The 15,452-nt window shown below is 41.6% G+C and overlaps 2 protein-coding genes across 8 annotated transcripts; one reads left to right on the forward strand and one right to left on the reverse strand.

The window, feature by feature from the left end:
* The first annotated feature begins 515 nt into the window (after positions 1-515).
* LOC125527288 (phosphatidylinositol/phosphatidylcholine transfer protein SFH8) lies at positions 516-7,002 on the forward strand. 2 transcript variants are annotated; one of them, XM_048691822.2, is made up of 15 exons: positions 516-753; positions 875-961; positions 1,897-2,188; positions 2,402-2,498; positions 2,599-2,865; positions 2,958-3,035; positions 3,184-3,285; positions 3,381-3,430; positions 3,512-3,611; positions 3,712-3,810; positions 3,898-4,014; positions 5,346-5,475; positions 5,879-6,282; positions 6,417-6,491; positions 6,616-7,002. In XM_048691822.2, the coding sequence occupies exons 1-15, from the start codon at positions 531-533 to the stop codon at positions 6,634-6,636; spliced, it is 2,142 nt and encodes a 713-aa protein (XP_048547779.1). In that variant the 5' UTR covers positions 516-530; the 3' UTR covers positions 6,637-7,002. The 2 variants fall into 2 exon arrangements, with proteins under 2 accessions (XP_048547779.1, XP_048547784.1); XM_048691827.2 differs by having other exon boundaries at positions 3,901-4,014.
* Positions 7,003-7,575: 573 nt separating this feature from the next.
* LOC125527270 (PH, RCC1 and FYVE domains-containing protein 1) lies at positions 7,576-13,752 on the reverse strand. 6 transcript variants are annotated; one of them, XM_048691808.2, is made up of 11 exons: positions 13,365-13,752; positions 13,219-13,267; positions 12,633-12,700; positions 12,433-12,519; positions 12,257-12,346; positions 11,996-12,082; positions 11,762-11,878; positions 9,153-11,258; positions 8,896-9,042; positions 8,204-8,595; positions 7,576-8,009 (listed from the first exon to the last, which is right to left on the reverse strand). In XM_048691808.2, the coding sequence occupies exons 3-11, from the start codon at positions 12,648-12,650 to the stop codon at positions 7,919-7,921; spliced, it is 3,135 nt and encodes a 1,044-aa protein (XP_048547765.1). In that variant the 5' UTR covers positions 12,651-12,700; positions 13,219-13,267; positions 13,365-13,752; the 3' UTR covers positions 7,576-7,918. The 6 variants fall into 6 exon arrangements, with proteins under 6 accessions (XP_048547765.1, XP_087385962.1, XP_087385964.1 ...); XM_087529836.1 differs by having other exon boundaries at positions 13,105-13,267; XM_087529838.1 differs by having other exon boundaries at positions 13,219-13,279.
* Between the last annotated feature and the right edge of the window lie 1,700 nt (positions 13,753-15,452).

Here is a 15,452-nt window from a genome sequence, read left to right on the forward strand (position 1 = left end):
TACTAATTAGCTACTAGAAATAAATGCAATGCGCCCTAAACCTTGTCTATTGTGAAAACGCACGCAAATTTAACTGTGTCTTCTAAACTGTGATGGAGGGAGTAGATATTTGTAGTTTTATCTGTTTGTTTGATCAACTAGGAAGGCTGTATCATCATCAATGTATACTTGCATAAAAGTAGTCCATAAATTATAATTTTAGTAGAACAATTATAGCAGGATTAAAAAGTAGTGGACGAGGGAGCAGTTGCCCAACCAACCAAATCTGACTCGGCCAAAACCACCTTCCACGCGTCACGTCATGGGCGCGGCCTCCTGCACTCGGTCCATGGGCCGGAGCCCATCACCACCGTCCACTGCTCCGATCGGCGCGCATCAACGGCAGGCATCAGCGGCCCCGGGCCCCACGGCACCCTCAGATCTATCCTACAACTAGTAGTAGATTCCTATGTGGTGGGTACCCCGAGTGCGCCGGGTCCACGTACCGAACACGTCCACGTCGCCCAGGTCAACCGTTTCCGACCCGGCCCATGGGCCGGGTCTACCCGCGCCGTGACGGAAACACCCGTGCCGCTGCCCTCTGGCTTCTTCTTCTCCCTGCCGGAGTCGCCCGCCCCATTAAAACGGTGGGAGAAGGAGAAGCTTCTCCTCCTCCTCCTCCCGCCCCGAAATCCGCACCCAAAATCCGAATTCTAGCGGTAAAAAATCGCCGCCGGGAACCAAATTCCCCGATTGTTCGCCTCGCACGCGCCTGTAAGTAATAAGAATCATTATCGATCGAACCCTTTCCCCCCTTATCCAAATTCGGCGTTCGAGCGTGGTAGGCGCTTTGCTGCCGTCTTGTTGGCTGAGTTTTTCCGCGCGGATTTTTCAGCGGATTCCGGGCCTGGAGCCTCGCTGGGGAGATCGAGTCCGGAGCCGGAGGGGATGTCAGGGCCCCTCGACCGATTAGCCAGGCCATGTGAGTACAAAAGTGTTTATTTATTTCCTTTTATGGATAATTGTTGTTGGTTAGGGTGTTTACTTCCTTTAGAACTTGGAGGAGGAACCAATTTCCTAGGGCTCAAAGTTTCTGGGTTCTCTCGCTCTTTCCTGCATGAACTTAAGTTTCTTTTTTCAATTTTCAATGTTTGGGATTAAATAGGCTCGTATTTTGATTATTGTGCTCCTGGAATAGTTATATGGATTGTGGGATTTGGGGCTACCTGGAGCATCTTCTTCATTTAACAGTAAAAGTCCACATGTAAAAATACCCAACTCCTGTGTGAAAAAAGGAAAAATCTTCGAGCAGAAGTCTGCTCTGTTTTCAGTTGTTCTTACTTGGCATCACTAATGGATATTATATCCCCTATGCTCTTACAATGGGAATGACATCTTACCTAATGCGTGAAGGTTACCTTCCTTTAAAAAAGATTGTGTTATTATTATATCTAGTGCGTGAAGGTTAATAGGTAATCATTGTCAAAGATAGCTACACAAGACTAAATTGTAGAGTATAGAAAAATGCAGAGAATTAACATGTTGCGTTTTTTATGCCACGTGTATAAACCAACAAAGTTCTAAACCATCCAACTAATAATCAGTGCTACTGTGTTAAAAAAAACTAATAATCAGTGCAAGGTTCTTGCTGCTTGCACTCTGTATGGTGCTGAAAAAAATTGACGACACTGTCCCTTTTTGCAAGTCACCCTTGCTGAATCTTCATACTAGCACCTTTAATCACAAAGTGTTGTTTCAGCATACGGGTAACTGTATTTGGCATGGGTTCTTGCTGTAGTTCCTTGCAGAACACTATTATCTAGCTAGCCCACTAATCTGTTTTTGTTACTAGAGTAACTGTATCTGCTTTTGCTTTGACTACAATATGGAATATTAACATATTATTACTGGGCGCAGCTTTTGAAGGATTTACACATAATGATGGAAAGAAAGAGAGCAGATCGGATGCAGACAACTCAGAAGGAGAGAAGAAGACTAAAATAGCCTCCTTCAAGAAAAAGGCAATTAACGCAGGGAACAAATTCAGACATTCCCTAAGGAGGAGAAGCAAAAAGAAGAATGAAAATCAGATTTCCATCGAGGACATAAGAGATGTTCAAGATCTACAGGCCGTTGAAGCATTTCGACAATGCTTGCATGATGAGGACTTGTTGCCACAACAACATGATGATTACCACATGATGCTGAGGTACAGAATCTGCTGATTTCAGGGTCTTAATCTGACTGTATGGTGTAGATTTCTTCCCAATAGCCCCACCTTAGGAAACCGTGTACCAATGTCAATTGCCTATGTGTGCTCAAGAGGCTATCATTATTACAGACATTGATAGTTGTTTTAATTTTCGAAAAAAAAAGATAATTGTTTTACTATCTGATGTTTATTTATATCAATCATGTGTAGGTTCCTGAAGGCACGGAAGTTTGATGTTGAGAAGGCAAAGCTTATGTGGTCTGATATGCTTACATGGAGAAAGGAATTTGGGACCGACAATATAGAGGTAAAGCAGAAACTTGTACAAATGTAGTATTACATGGATTTAGCATTTTTCTTGCTTAAGAGTAACTTCAGGATGTTGGCACTTTTTTTTTTTTACTCAGGAATTTGATTACGCTGAGTTAAACGAAGTTATGAAGTATTATCCACAGTTTTACCATGGGGTGGATAAAGATGGAAGACCTATCTATGTGGAGTTAATAGGAAAAGTTGATGCCAACAAGGTGCTGCAAGTAACAACTATAGACCGATATGTGAAATATCATGTCAAGGAGTTTGAGAAATGTTTCCAGATGAGATTTCCAGCTTGCTCAATTGCTGCAAAACGGCACCTGGACTCATGCACAACTATTCTGGATGTGCAAGGCGTGGTATGGCTCTTTACGAAACATTGCTGTCAAGTCTCAACCTTGAAATCACATTTTTTAAGACTTTGTAATTGACTACTTTTCTGTAATTCAAGGGACTGAAGAACTTCTCGAAATGTGCAAGGGAACTAATCACCCGACTGCAGAAGATTGACAGTGACAACTACCCAGAGGTAGGTGATCCTGTGATGGATGTTGGGTCACAAATTTCAGTTCTATCATTTACATTCTTAAAGATTTATTTCCTGTCATGCGGGCTTATCATTATACTTCTCATGGCCCAACAGTACAGTATCTAACATGTTCAGAATGCTGCTGCAGACATTATGCCGGATGTACATAATTAATGCTGGCCAAGGCTTCAAGATGTTATGGGGCACAATAAAGTCTTTTCTTGATCCAAAAACTGCTTCAAAGATTCATGTAAATATTTCTATTATGTAGGATTGATTTGATGCATAATTGTTAATCGATTTAGTACACAGATACTAACTATATTTCAATCTTTTCACTTGAAGGTTCTTGGAACCAAGTACCAAAACAAGCTACTTGAAATAATCGATGAGAGGTCAGAATCTTTAATCTTGTCTGTGCATGCCTATGTTCGTAGGTTTCCAGACTAATGCCTTTTTGGTTTCCATTCATGCAGTGAATTGCCAGAATTTTTTGGTGGCAAATGCAAGTGTGAAGAACATGGAGGTTGTCAGAGATCAGATAAAGGTCCTTGGAAGGATCCCACCACAATAAAGGTTGTGAACTCCTCCTCCAGAAAGAGAGGATATTTCATGCACACTGCTATTTGCTGGGCGTCTTGTGTTTGCTAATCTGACACATCTTCATTTCTTCCAGAGGGTCCTGAATGGCGAGGCAAACTACGACAGACAAATCGTGACCATATCAGGCACTGATGGCAAGATCATCGGTTATGCTAGGCCACAGCGCCCAAATGTAAGTTATATAAGCTTGGTTGGACATGAAGAGTTGTTGAACCATCTGTTCAATCTGTAATGAATACTTACTATGTTACTATTAAAGCAGGGAAAGGGCAGTGATGCATCTGCTGAGTCTGGGTCTGAAGTGGAAGATGTTACATCTCCTACTGCACCAAAGGCCCTCATAACGAACCCTTCTTTGACCCCTGTACATGAGGAGGCAAGTATATATCACATGTTGAGCGTACAATCAAGAAACCTGGCATTATCAGCAGTTCAGCATAGTCTGCATCAGTAACATTGTCAACTAAATATAGCGAATGATGTAAACAGGAAAAGTTTTTTTTTTGAAAAATGATCACCAAAGTATGATTATTCTTTTACAATTTTTTTACCTGAAACTGTTTTATAGGAATTTCTTCCCACGGTATATTTTTATATATTTTCTCAAAAGAAGCAAAGTCTAATTACAGTGAAGAAGTAAAAGTAAGGAAAAAAAACTAACCATCTATCTAAGAGCCTAGAAGCTAAAACTGTAAGCAGATATAACAACATATATAGCTGAAGGAAGCAAGAGCAAGAATGATGCTTATCTGAAGTTCTGCACCCAGTCTGAAGTGACCCATATGATTTCCTCTTGGCCCTGAGCACCAGCCGTTGCAATTCCTCCTCGAAGTGTTTTCTATAAGCATAAAAACTTGGAGGAACAGCCCTAAAAATGTAAGCATTCCTATAGTATTCCAAATGGCCCAAGCAACTAGAATGATTATTTCCATAGCAAAGGGCAGATTCAGCAGATGCCTGATATTGCCAATTTGATCTTGAATCCCAGCTGACAAGGCTGTCCAACTGGGGCATATGTTCTTCCAACAGATTTCAGCAAATGGGCAATGGAAGAAGAGGTGATCCCTTGATTCCACAACATAGTGATCACACATGACACAAGTGTAATCTTGAATGAAGTTCTTCCTCTGTAGGAGTGTGTTCAGTCTATCATTCAGAAGTAGCCAGAAAAATATTGGGTGCTTGAGCTGATTACAAGTTCTCCAAAGCCAGGTGGTGGCAAGAATTGAAATGGAATCTCCAAGTAATAGCTTTTAAGCCTGATCCTGAATTGCTGGACATTTACTGGAAATTACCAAGAATCAGGCTCATCCCCAAGGATAAGGCCATCTAACAGAGCTTCCATTTGCTGAAACTGATCAAATGCTTCTACTAACAAAGGCAAATGGAATTATTCTTTTAACATTCATTTGAACTGAAACTGATCAAATGCTTCTACTAGCAAAGGCAAATGGAATTATTCTTTTAACACTCATTTGAACTGAAATTGATCAAATGCTTCTATTAACAAAGGCAAATGGAATTATTCTTTTAACATTCATTTGAACTGCAAAGGCCCTTGCATCCAAATACTCCAATGTTGAGTAATATAGAATTTGTATAAATATGCTATCCAGACAACCATGGAAGATACCCCATGGCTACTACTTAGTGCCACCTTTATTACTGCAATACATGTTTCTAACAGGTAACCTCTTACTATTTCAGTCAAAATTTGCAGCACATGCATCCACGTCTGCTGCTCACCCCACTATTGAAGACAGCATCCCTGTTGTTGACAAGGTTGTGGACGACGGATGGAGCAGCCCCAGAGCTAGTCCAGTGTCTTCTTCCTCTGGTATTTTATGTTGTTGCTTTACTTTTTACTTTCATGGAAAGCCCTTGTCAAGTTGTCCAAAATAACTAGACCTTTTCTTACTTTTATTTCAAAATAGTTATGAGTGTATTCCAGAAAAAAAATAGTTATCGACTCCAAGAGGTAGTCTGTGCATTCCTATGCACTGGTATACTTTTAAGTTTTAACTACATAGTAGATAGTTACATAAATTATCTATAGAGTTATTTTTTATCCACAAATACATGTACCACCATAACCCTTTGAGCTACTTCTATTTTATTAGTTTAGTCTAATCATGCTATTATTAGAGTGTAACCCTGAAAATAACCCTACCGCTTGATTGATATGCAAGCGTGTATTGTGTGTTTGTTGATTAACCTGTTTTCTTAACATGTTTACCCAGGTTCATTATCCTTGAGAAATCTGCCGACCACATTCGAAGGAATTCGGACCTTGGCTGTCGCATGGCTGACAGTCTTCATCATGACCCTTTTCGCCATGCTTCGAAGTATCCCGAGCAGAATGGCCAAAAGGCTCTCGAACCAATCCAATGATCACGACCACTATTACGTGGACTGCCCTCAAGAGCAAGAGTACAAGGAGGAGTTCCGACCTCCGTCTCCTGCCCCGGCCTACACAGAGAAGGATATCCTTTCAACTCTGGTAAGACGGCTAGGTGAGCTGGAGGAGAAGGTGCAGGCGCTTGAAAAAAAGCCATCCGAGATGCCATTCGAGAAGGAAGAGCTGCTCAATGCGTCCGCCCGCCGCGTGGACGCCTTGGAAGCCGACTTGATTTCTACAAAGAAGGTAGGCTCTTTTTTGGCTTAAAGCATATTAACTTTACGGATTTAGTCTGAATTTGCTATGTTTAAAGAGATATGTACTCCTGTAACAAATCAACAAGGTTATGATGAATTGTTTCTTCTGGTTTTCATCTACAGGCCCTCTACGAGGCGCTGATGCGTCAGGACGAGCTGCTCGCATTCATCGACAAGCAAGACATGCTCAAGTTCCGCGTATGTCGCAGTCAGCCCACGCCGTTATTTTTTCCAGACACCTGAAGATGGTACTACCATCTTTAAGGTCTTCTGCTACCTCTTCTGTACTAATGCGTGCCCTTCGTGCATATACGCATTGCAGAAGAAGAAATTCTGCTTTTGAGGAGCTTAAACGACGATGAGGGGGAGGGAGACACTTCATCGGCGGAGCTGTTGGTGCGTAAATACTGGAACCGATCGGACGATCATGCTCTCCGTGCGCAGAGCTGACCCTTCGTACATATTTATGTATATGTCATGGGCGTAAATGCATGTAATTTGTGTATGGGAAAAGAAGGCGTGCTGTATATCTGTTTGTATATTGGGCTGCGGACTGCTGAGGCTGAGGATCCTGAAATCACCACGGTATATGATGTGTTGGAGTTGTCGTTGTTCCATGTACATGATCAAATTTGCATCATATGATTGAATGTGTGATGATTTTTTTGTAGCATGGTCAGTTTGTATAGTATATATATCATTGGATGAACCGATTGTGACCTTGTGCTATGTTTTGTGACGCTTGATTTTTTGTCGCATCTTTTTAATTCGACCGATTCATGGTGATGGAAATTTGAATTCCAAGGGAGGGCTTGTTTCCTGAAGCACGCGTGACATGTTCAAAAACCCAGATTCCGAATTAACGAAAAGGTGGAAAGTCGAAAAGGATCCTTCTGATTGTCGAACAAAGAGTATCCTTGTCTTGGTATTTAATGGTTTTCCTACTTTATTGTACTGCTGTTCAATGTTGAGATGAACGCCATGCGGCCTTATTAACTTTATGGATCTAGTCTGAATTTTCGCGATTACACTGTTACCAAGAATGAGGTTCAGCTTCATAATTTGCACAAGCAAAATTTTGACACTTTTGGATGGTTGCCAATATTTTGATACGCATATGTTCCATAGCCAATTCTAGTTTGATTTTCTTACCAACAGTGACACGACCAAAACCAAAAATTCTGGTTGATTTGGCTTGGGCTTGAAGCAAACACAACATTAATTTCTAATTTGTTTACTACTACTGAAAAATTCCCTTCAGCTTCATAACTTGTGTGCGGACTTATTGCCATACATTCATTTATACATACTTTCTCGAATAATATTTGTCCGCGAGGATTACACCGTTCGACACAAACTATTTTACCTCGCTGGGAAGCCACAAGCAAGTGTTCCCAACCTGAACACACGTTCCCAGCAAATAGGCTCAAGGGTATGGAAATGAAACAGATCTCCAAAAGAAGCAAAAAAACGAAGAAGAAAAAAAACACAAGATTGATCGTCAAAAGAACAAACAGTCGCCAGGATCTTCAGACTAAACGTCAGCTGGCAGTGGGGAACACGGAATCCCGAGCATCAACGGCGCGATTCGTCTCGCGTAGGTGGAAGATGCTGAGCCGAGGAGCCTAGGTAGGTGCGTGGTTGTATTTCCTGAACACCCTCTCCTGGTTCTCCCTCCACCACTCCTCGGCCTGCTGCTCGGCGAATCTCCTCTTGCTAACAAAGGTTTTCAAGAGAAAGAACCGTAAGTAAATATGCACTAGCACCTTGCCACCTTCAGAGTTTTGTTATTGGGTTGTTATGTGGTACAGATGCCTCGAACAAGTTGTTGAGATGTATGCCCCTCACTCTCAGAAAAAAAAAAGTTGAGATGTATGCATAAAGCAGTAAAAGGGGTGGGAATGGAGTACCTGAACCGGACACGCTTGAATACTTTGGTGCCGTCTCTCAGCTGAATAAGTGTGACATAAACTCCTGGCTCAAACTGCTCGATCAGCTGCACCTCACCATGGGTGCCATACTTTGGTGCAAAGTCGCCTGGAGCCCTCCCATTGCTCTCCATGATTCGATGGCATGGAGATTCGCTTGTCAAGGAAGTGCCATCCAGGTTACCCATGCTAGCTGACCTGCCATGGTGTGTTATTTCATGCATCCCGCCAATGGGGAGGCGAGGCTGTTCATTTCCAGAAATGGCCTCCGGTGGATGACTACACTGTCCAGTGAGATACTTCTCTGATTGGCTTTGCAAGTCTTTGATACTGTCAGAGAATTCAGCAGGCACCTTGTCTGCAATCCCTTTGAGCTGAATATTGAAAGGATGTGAAGTTATGAGTATCCACTAATACAGATCGACAAAACATGGAACAACTCTTGCTATATGAGCCACTAAATACAAAAGTAATACCTCATTGCTCGTTTCATTTGATTATCCCTGAAGCACACCTCTTATTGTATTTTTATTGGATTAATTATATAGAGGTGTGAACACTTTAAGTGGTGTACCATAGAAGAAAGCACAATAAATATGGCAGCATGATAGGTACAAGAGGGCTCCAATAAAGTTCAAGTTGCGTACGTAGCTTGAAGTAGTAGTCTACTATACCTCTGTGTCAAGAAACCTAATAAAGTCCAACATGGAATTGCGTCTGGTAGATTCTTCTGCAGCTAGAGAGGCAGCGCTTTTAGCTCTTCTTTCTGTTTTCTGTAGTTGCTCATCCTGGACTTCACATTTCTGTTTTAGCTTATTAACCTATCAAAATTATATGATTTTATCAAAATCAGCTAACCGTGCTAAAGCCAAGAAGATACAGTAAAAAAAGAAAAAAAAAAAAGACCTAGACCTAGACTTCTAAATCATACCTGAGTTTGCAACTTTGAGATGTCTTGATTCAGCGTCTCATTAGTCTTCTTCAGGTTATCGATATCTTTGGTGTCACTTTTAACAGACAGAGCACTCGTCATTGCTGGAGATGGACTTGGCTTCTTATGAGATTGTGACACCACGGGCATGCCCATTCCCATTGGCGCCATGTTTACTCCCATTCCCATTCCCATTCCCATACCCATTCCGCCCATTCCCCCCATTCCTCCCATTCCTCCCATTCCCATAGGCTTTACAAAACTAGTTGGGACTGCCAAAGCTGTAGCAGGACCTTGGGGTGCCCTCGCATTGGACACAGGGTCAGGTTTCATCTCACTTCTAACTGATTTTGCATCCGCATACTTGACTGGCTCTGCTGTTGCTGCTGTTGCTAGCCTTGAAGGCCTTATGTCTGGCCTCTCTGACTTATCTTTGATATCAACAGATCGACGAGTCATGACACTCTTTTTGTTATTATATGGACTATTAGTGCCGCCGCTATCTGCAGCTTTCAGTTTCATGAAACATGAATCACATACACGATGTGGCTTGCCAGGAGTTGGTGCCAACGCAGCCTTCAGGACCTTCCTTGAACTACATGCATGGCAATGCACAAGCCCGCAATTGTAACAATTGTGCCGCTTTCTTGTGAAACCAAATGGTTGCCTACACCCTGAGCAGACAGACTGATCTGCGCCTGAAACCCACTTATGTATGCAAATGCATGTCGTAAAATTTGAACCACATGCTATACTTTTAACGTGACGGTCTTTTAACGCGTCCACGATAGTTGGTTTCTTTTTATCTTCAATACCACCATGTCCCAGCCTTCCATTGGCCCCCATACCCCAGGTATATACTTCGCTCCGTGAAGTCAAGACTGCAACATGGTTAGAGCCACATGAGATCTCTTCAACCAACTCACTGTTCAACTTGTCTTGTACTTGGCAAGGTAGTTTACCATCGGCTTTTGGATTCCCAAGTTGACCATTACTAGAGCTACCCATTGTGAAGACATGACCAGATGTGGCGAGTGCAACAGTCATACTATGTCCACAGGCTACCTGATGGAAATTATTATCAACAAGGGCTTGAACAACAGTGGGAACTAGCCGAGCCTCCTTGTCTCCATGACCCAAGCGATTCTTATCTCCATCACCCCAGGTGAATAGCTTCCTGGATACCACATTCATGCCTGTCTGACTATTGGTCTCCACAATTGCTGCGGAATGCCAAACACCACATGCAACTTTCATCGTTCTGAACCCACTCAAAGATTCAACTTCCTTTGGATAGGAAACACTATCACGATTTCCATGCCCAAGAGCACCAAATGTCCCATCACCAAAAGTGAATACTTTTCCACTTGACATGGCAAGTGCTGAATGCCACGAGCCACATGCAACAGACAACACTTGAAGCCCTTCTAAAGGTCCTGACACTCGCTTTGGAAGCCAGTGGCTAGCCCCAAGGCCATGTCCTAGCAATCCAGCATTGTAAGAACCATCACCCCAATTGTACAAATCACCAGAGGCAGTTACAGCACAAGTATGAAACTCTCCGCATGCAATATACTCCACGTTGGACACTGCTAAAGACTCAACAAGTTTGGGGCGACTAATATCTTCATCAGTTCCATGACCAAGCCGCCCACCAAGTTCTTCACCCCAAGTGAATACTTCTCCTTGTCTGGTAGTAAGAGCAATGTGCCTCGAACCACATGATATCTGCTGTACGTCCAAAACAACATCCGACTCAAGAGGTTTAGGAATCAAAACATCTGTTTTGGAGCACAAAAAGTTTGAGGATCCATCTGGGGGGAGCACATCAGTCCACACCTCACCCCATACATAAACATCACCAAGGGATTCTATATCATCTGGTCCAGAACCTTGACTGGAAGAACTAGGGACGCTGCTGGATATACTAATCCGACTACTGTCTCCCGTACTTACTCTTAGCATATTTGCACGATCTGATCTAACATCTGCTCTTGAAGAATTCAATGAATAGGCTGCGCCATAACCAGCTGAGTAATAACTGCGGTTAATACTTGAGGCAATCTCTAGTCTTGTATCATACGCATCTTGATATTGGGACACTTCCTGAAAAAGCGATACGCGTGTTAAACAAAAACATTCTGAAATTTATGACCAAGTGTAAGCCACTCTCCAATCTTCGCCTGGTACAAGGAGCGGTAAGATGGATACATGATAGGGAATCAGATGGTAACTAATCCACACAACAAATAAGAATTAAATGGCTCCCAAGCATTGTTTTCTTAGCACAGGACTGTCGTAAATCACATCTGTGCGCAAGTATAAACTCTTCTAGTTTAACAGTTATAATCTTGTATGCTCAAATAAGATAAGTAACATAGTTTACGTGCACCATTATTGGGTAGCTTAGGGAAGTTGAAGCACCTCACAAGTCACTAGTAGTTTCTAAAAATTATGGCTTCTAAAGGAAGCAAGCCGTTGCAAAAGGACTTAACTAATTGATAGATGGATATCAGAATGATGTCTCAATTACTTTATAGAGGAATGCTTATAATATTTGTATTGATTGTAAATAATGAAATAGATTGTTTAGAAGACCAACAACTTACATCAGAAAATGATATTCTATCACTTTGGAAATCTGTTGGAAAATTTACACGGCATGAAGTAATCAGTGTCTCAAGTGTTGAAAACCACACTTCAACCTCTGCTTGATCCTTGCAAACCTGTTGATCAGCTAGAATTCCGTGTCATTATTGTCTTCGATAGATCATCGTACGAAGCATATCAAACATGAAGCATTTCACATCAGTTCAAACGAGTATAAAGAATTTATCTTTTACCAGATCAAGGGAACGCTGGCCGTTCTTGTATATCAGTGAAAATGACAGGTAATCCTTCTCAGGGCGTAGAAACCTCCTAAAAACAGCCTGTCAAAGAAAGGGCAAATGCATAAGATCCCAATTCCGGATGTCAAATAAAATTAAACTGAAATACTACATAAACTCATCTTAGTAAATTCTTGGATATAAAATTTGATCCTGTGAATGTAAACCAACAACGTAACCACCAACAGTTAACTGATCAATGGTAATTCAACTTACAGTTCTCTGTCCAGGTATGATTTTGGACACGGAAGACAGTCTGAGACACTTTTCCTTGTTGTGCGAGTACCAAACTAATGCTGTTTCATCCTGTAATGAGAAAATAAGGACTTGTGTTCTCATCCTGTAATAAGAACATGGACACTGGTACCACACAAACACACACAAAAACTTACACTAGAAAGTCTGAACTCACGAATCTTGGGTTTTCCCTTCCGACTATACTTGATAAGCTTGCTGCCTTTCTTTAAAGTAATAACGGCCTTTCGGACATGTAAAATATAGTGCAGATTAGCATTGCTGATTATTTCAATAAATAAATGTGTGTCCAACCAAAAAAGGCAAATGATACACAGCACAGTATGTGGAGTCTCACGTTATCATCTGGTGTCATCTAAACTGCAACAGGTCACCATTCTATTTTCACCTTTTGATTACTTGTGTCTGCACAGATAAGCTCATAATGGGGTACCGGCATCACAACAGGCAGATAAAAAATGAATATATATAGGCGAATGAATGTGATTTTGGTGCCTAAGTATTCCCCGCATCCCCATTGCGAGTGTGAAGGTGGTTATGAACTTATAATGCACTGTTCCAAAACTATTTAAAAAGGATTGTTTACACAATATATGTAAACATGGAAATGTCAACATGAAATTCAGCCTTGGTATCGCCAACAAAAAAAAACATGGATAATGCAGGACTATGTTCCCGGTAATAGCAACGAATTCGGATATCAAAATTTGCAGGTCTACATGACTATCTATACGACATCTGTGATTTTTTCAGAACTCCTGAAACATTCTATCACGCACAAAAACTGTAAAAGGGGGACACGAGCTCGCCTGAACAATTTATGGTTCAGCTGCGCATTTCATTTGCAGATGTCACCAGGCACAGGTTCTCCCTTTAATCTACGGAATGTGCACTAAACTGTCGAAAATAAACCGCAGCCGCACCTTGGGCAGCGCCAACCGAGATCGATCTTGGGCGTTGAAGAGGGAGAATCTGATCGAACAACTAATGTGTTAGATTAATCAACAGGGTACCAACCAAGCAGGGACGGACTGGAACAACCGGCCCAATCAAAGCAAGGGTTCCTTACCAGCAGACGGAGGATCCAGTCCGAGTCGCTTATGCGAGGAGGCTTGGGCGGGTAGCTGCGTCCCGTCGCCGGCGGCGAGGTCGCCGATGGTGGGGCATTACGAGGTACGCGAGGCAGAAAAGGAGGAGAAATCTCCGCACGGACCAAAGAAATCCAGCCGGTCTGGGCGGGTCTCCGATCCGCTCCGCGGCAATTCGGTGGATGGGAGGAGAGAGTGGCTCCCGCGAGGTGGCGGGGGGATGCATGGCGAGGAGCGGAGCGGCGGGTTCGGCGGCGCCGGACGCGGGAAACGGATGGATCCGACTCGCCGGGATTGCCGGGGAGGAGGGGACGAGGTGGGGAAAATATCAAATGACACTACCACCACACACATGCTCCCCATTTTTAGAAACTGCATGCATGTGGTTGAACGTCATAAAAAAAAGACTACACCGGCACATACAACGGAGGATTTCTACCCCCATTAGGGCTCATTCGGTTTGAAGGAAATCTAACCGTAGAAATTTGGAGTAGTATAGGAATTTGATAGGATGGCACTTGTCACCTTAAGAAATTGACTTGCCTCGTTCCTACGCGTAAAATAAGCTTTGAGTAGATGTGTAGTTTCCTCCAAAAGCATAGGAAATGAATAGTATTCCTACGAAATTCCTTTACGCATTTCCTACAAACTGAATGCATATATAAGAAATTTTCCTCTGGAATCCTTATTTCCATGTTTTTCCTATAAAAATCCTTCAAACCGAATGAGGCCTAAGTTTTACTAGCATATAGCATATCCGTGATTCGTGGACTCCGAAAAGATTAACTCATTATTTTTCGGGTCTCCCCCTCATAATAACAATCCCGAAATCTGGTCTTACTTACAAATATGTTTAACTTATATTCACGCAACCATTCATGCAAATCCAATAATTTTATTTATTTAACTAGACCAAATCCATTTAATTCATTCACTCTCTCTGTCCCTTGATTTTTGAAGTGGCTTCCTGATTTTCACACAATTTATAAATGTATATAAATTGATGTATTCTTATGCAAAGAGTATAGTGGAATTTTTTAATTAAATAATGAACATGTTTTTTAGCACAAGCACATACTAGGTCAACTGGGTGGGGCCTTTGGGGTCATGAGTTCCAATCCCACAAAGCACAAATATTTTTCGCTGCTCCTTAGTATGTAGAAAAAGGGCACAATACATGCCCTCCTAACATATTTTATTTAACATATCTAGCTAATTTAAATGGGGTGAAAACACATATATATATATTCGCTACTTCTTAGTCTACCAAAAAAAAAGGTGCATTGCAGGCCCTTCTAACATACTCCCTCCGTCTCAAAATAAGTGTCTCAACTTTGTATTAGCTCTAGTATAAAATTGTACTAAGGCTGGTCGTAATGGTAGTATCATAGGTAGTATCATGCATGCCAACTAAGCAATTTTAATGAGGTGGCATAGTATTAAATGAAGAAAGAGAGGATGTAGTATCATATCATGATACCGTATCATAATAAATTATATGCTACTTTGTGTCATGCATGGCAATAAATAAAATACTACATGATACTAATATATAATACTATGCATTAGGGAGGTAGTATCACACACTAGTATCATATGCATGATACTAGTATATGATACTCCCCATTACAATCAGTCTAAGCTTGAGACACTTATTTTAGAACGGATGGACTACTTTATTCAACATGTGTAGCCAATTTAAATGAGGTAGAAGACATTTAATATTCCATGACAATTAATTAGGTTAATTAAGGTTATACCATAAAAAGATTTTTATATTAGTTAACAAGAACGACTAATAGCACAGTTGGATACTAAGCATTTTTTGGTGAAATTACATATATAGATTATTTTAATCCGAGTTACGCTTGCAAAGTTATAGCACAATCATTTTAACATATCCTTTGTACTCCCTCTGTCCTATAATGTAAGACGTTTTTTTACTCTAGTGTTGTGTAAAAAACCATCTTACATTATGGGACGAAGGGGGTAAATTATAACCAGGGACCTAAATGGGCTGAAAATAGAGTGAACTGGGTCTACTATAGCTCGACGCGGAATACTAGCCA

Source organism: Triticum urartu, chromosome 1A, assembly GCF_056163025.1.
Source record: "Triticum urartu cultivar PI428250 chromosome 1A, HENAU_Tu73, whole genome shotgun sequence".
Taxonomy (NCBI): Eukaryota; Viridiplantae; Streptophyta; class Magnoliopsida; order Poales; family Poaceae; genus Triticum; species Triticum urartu.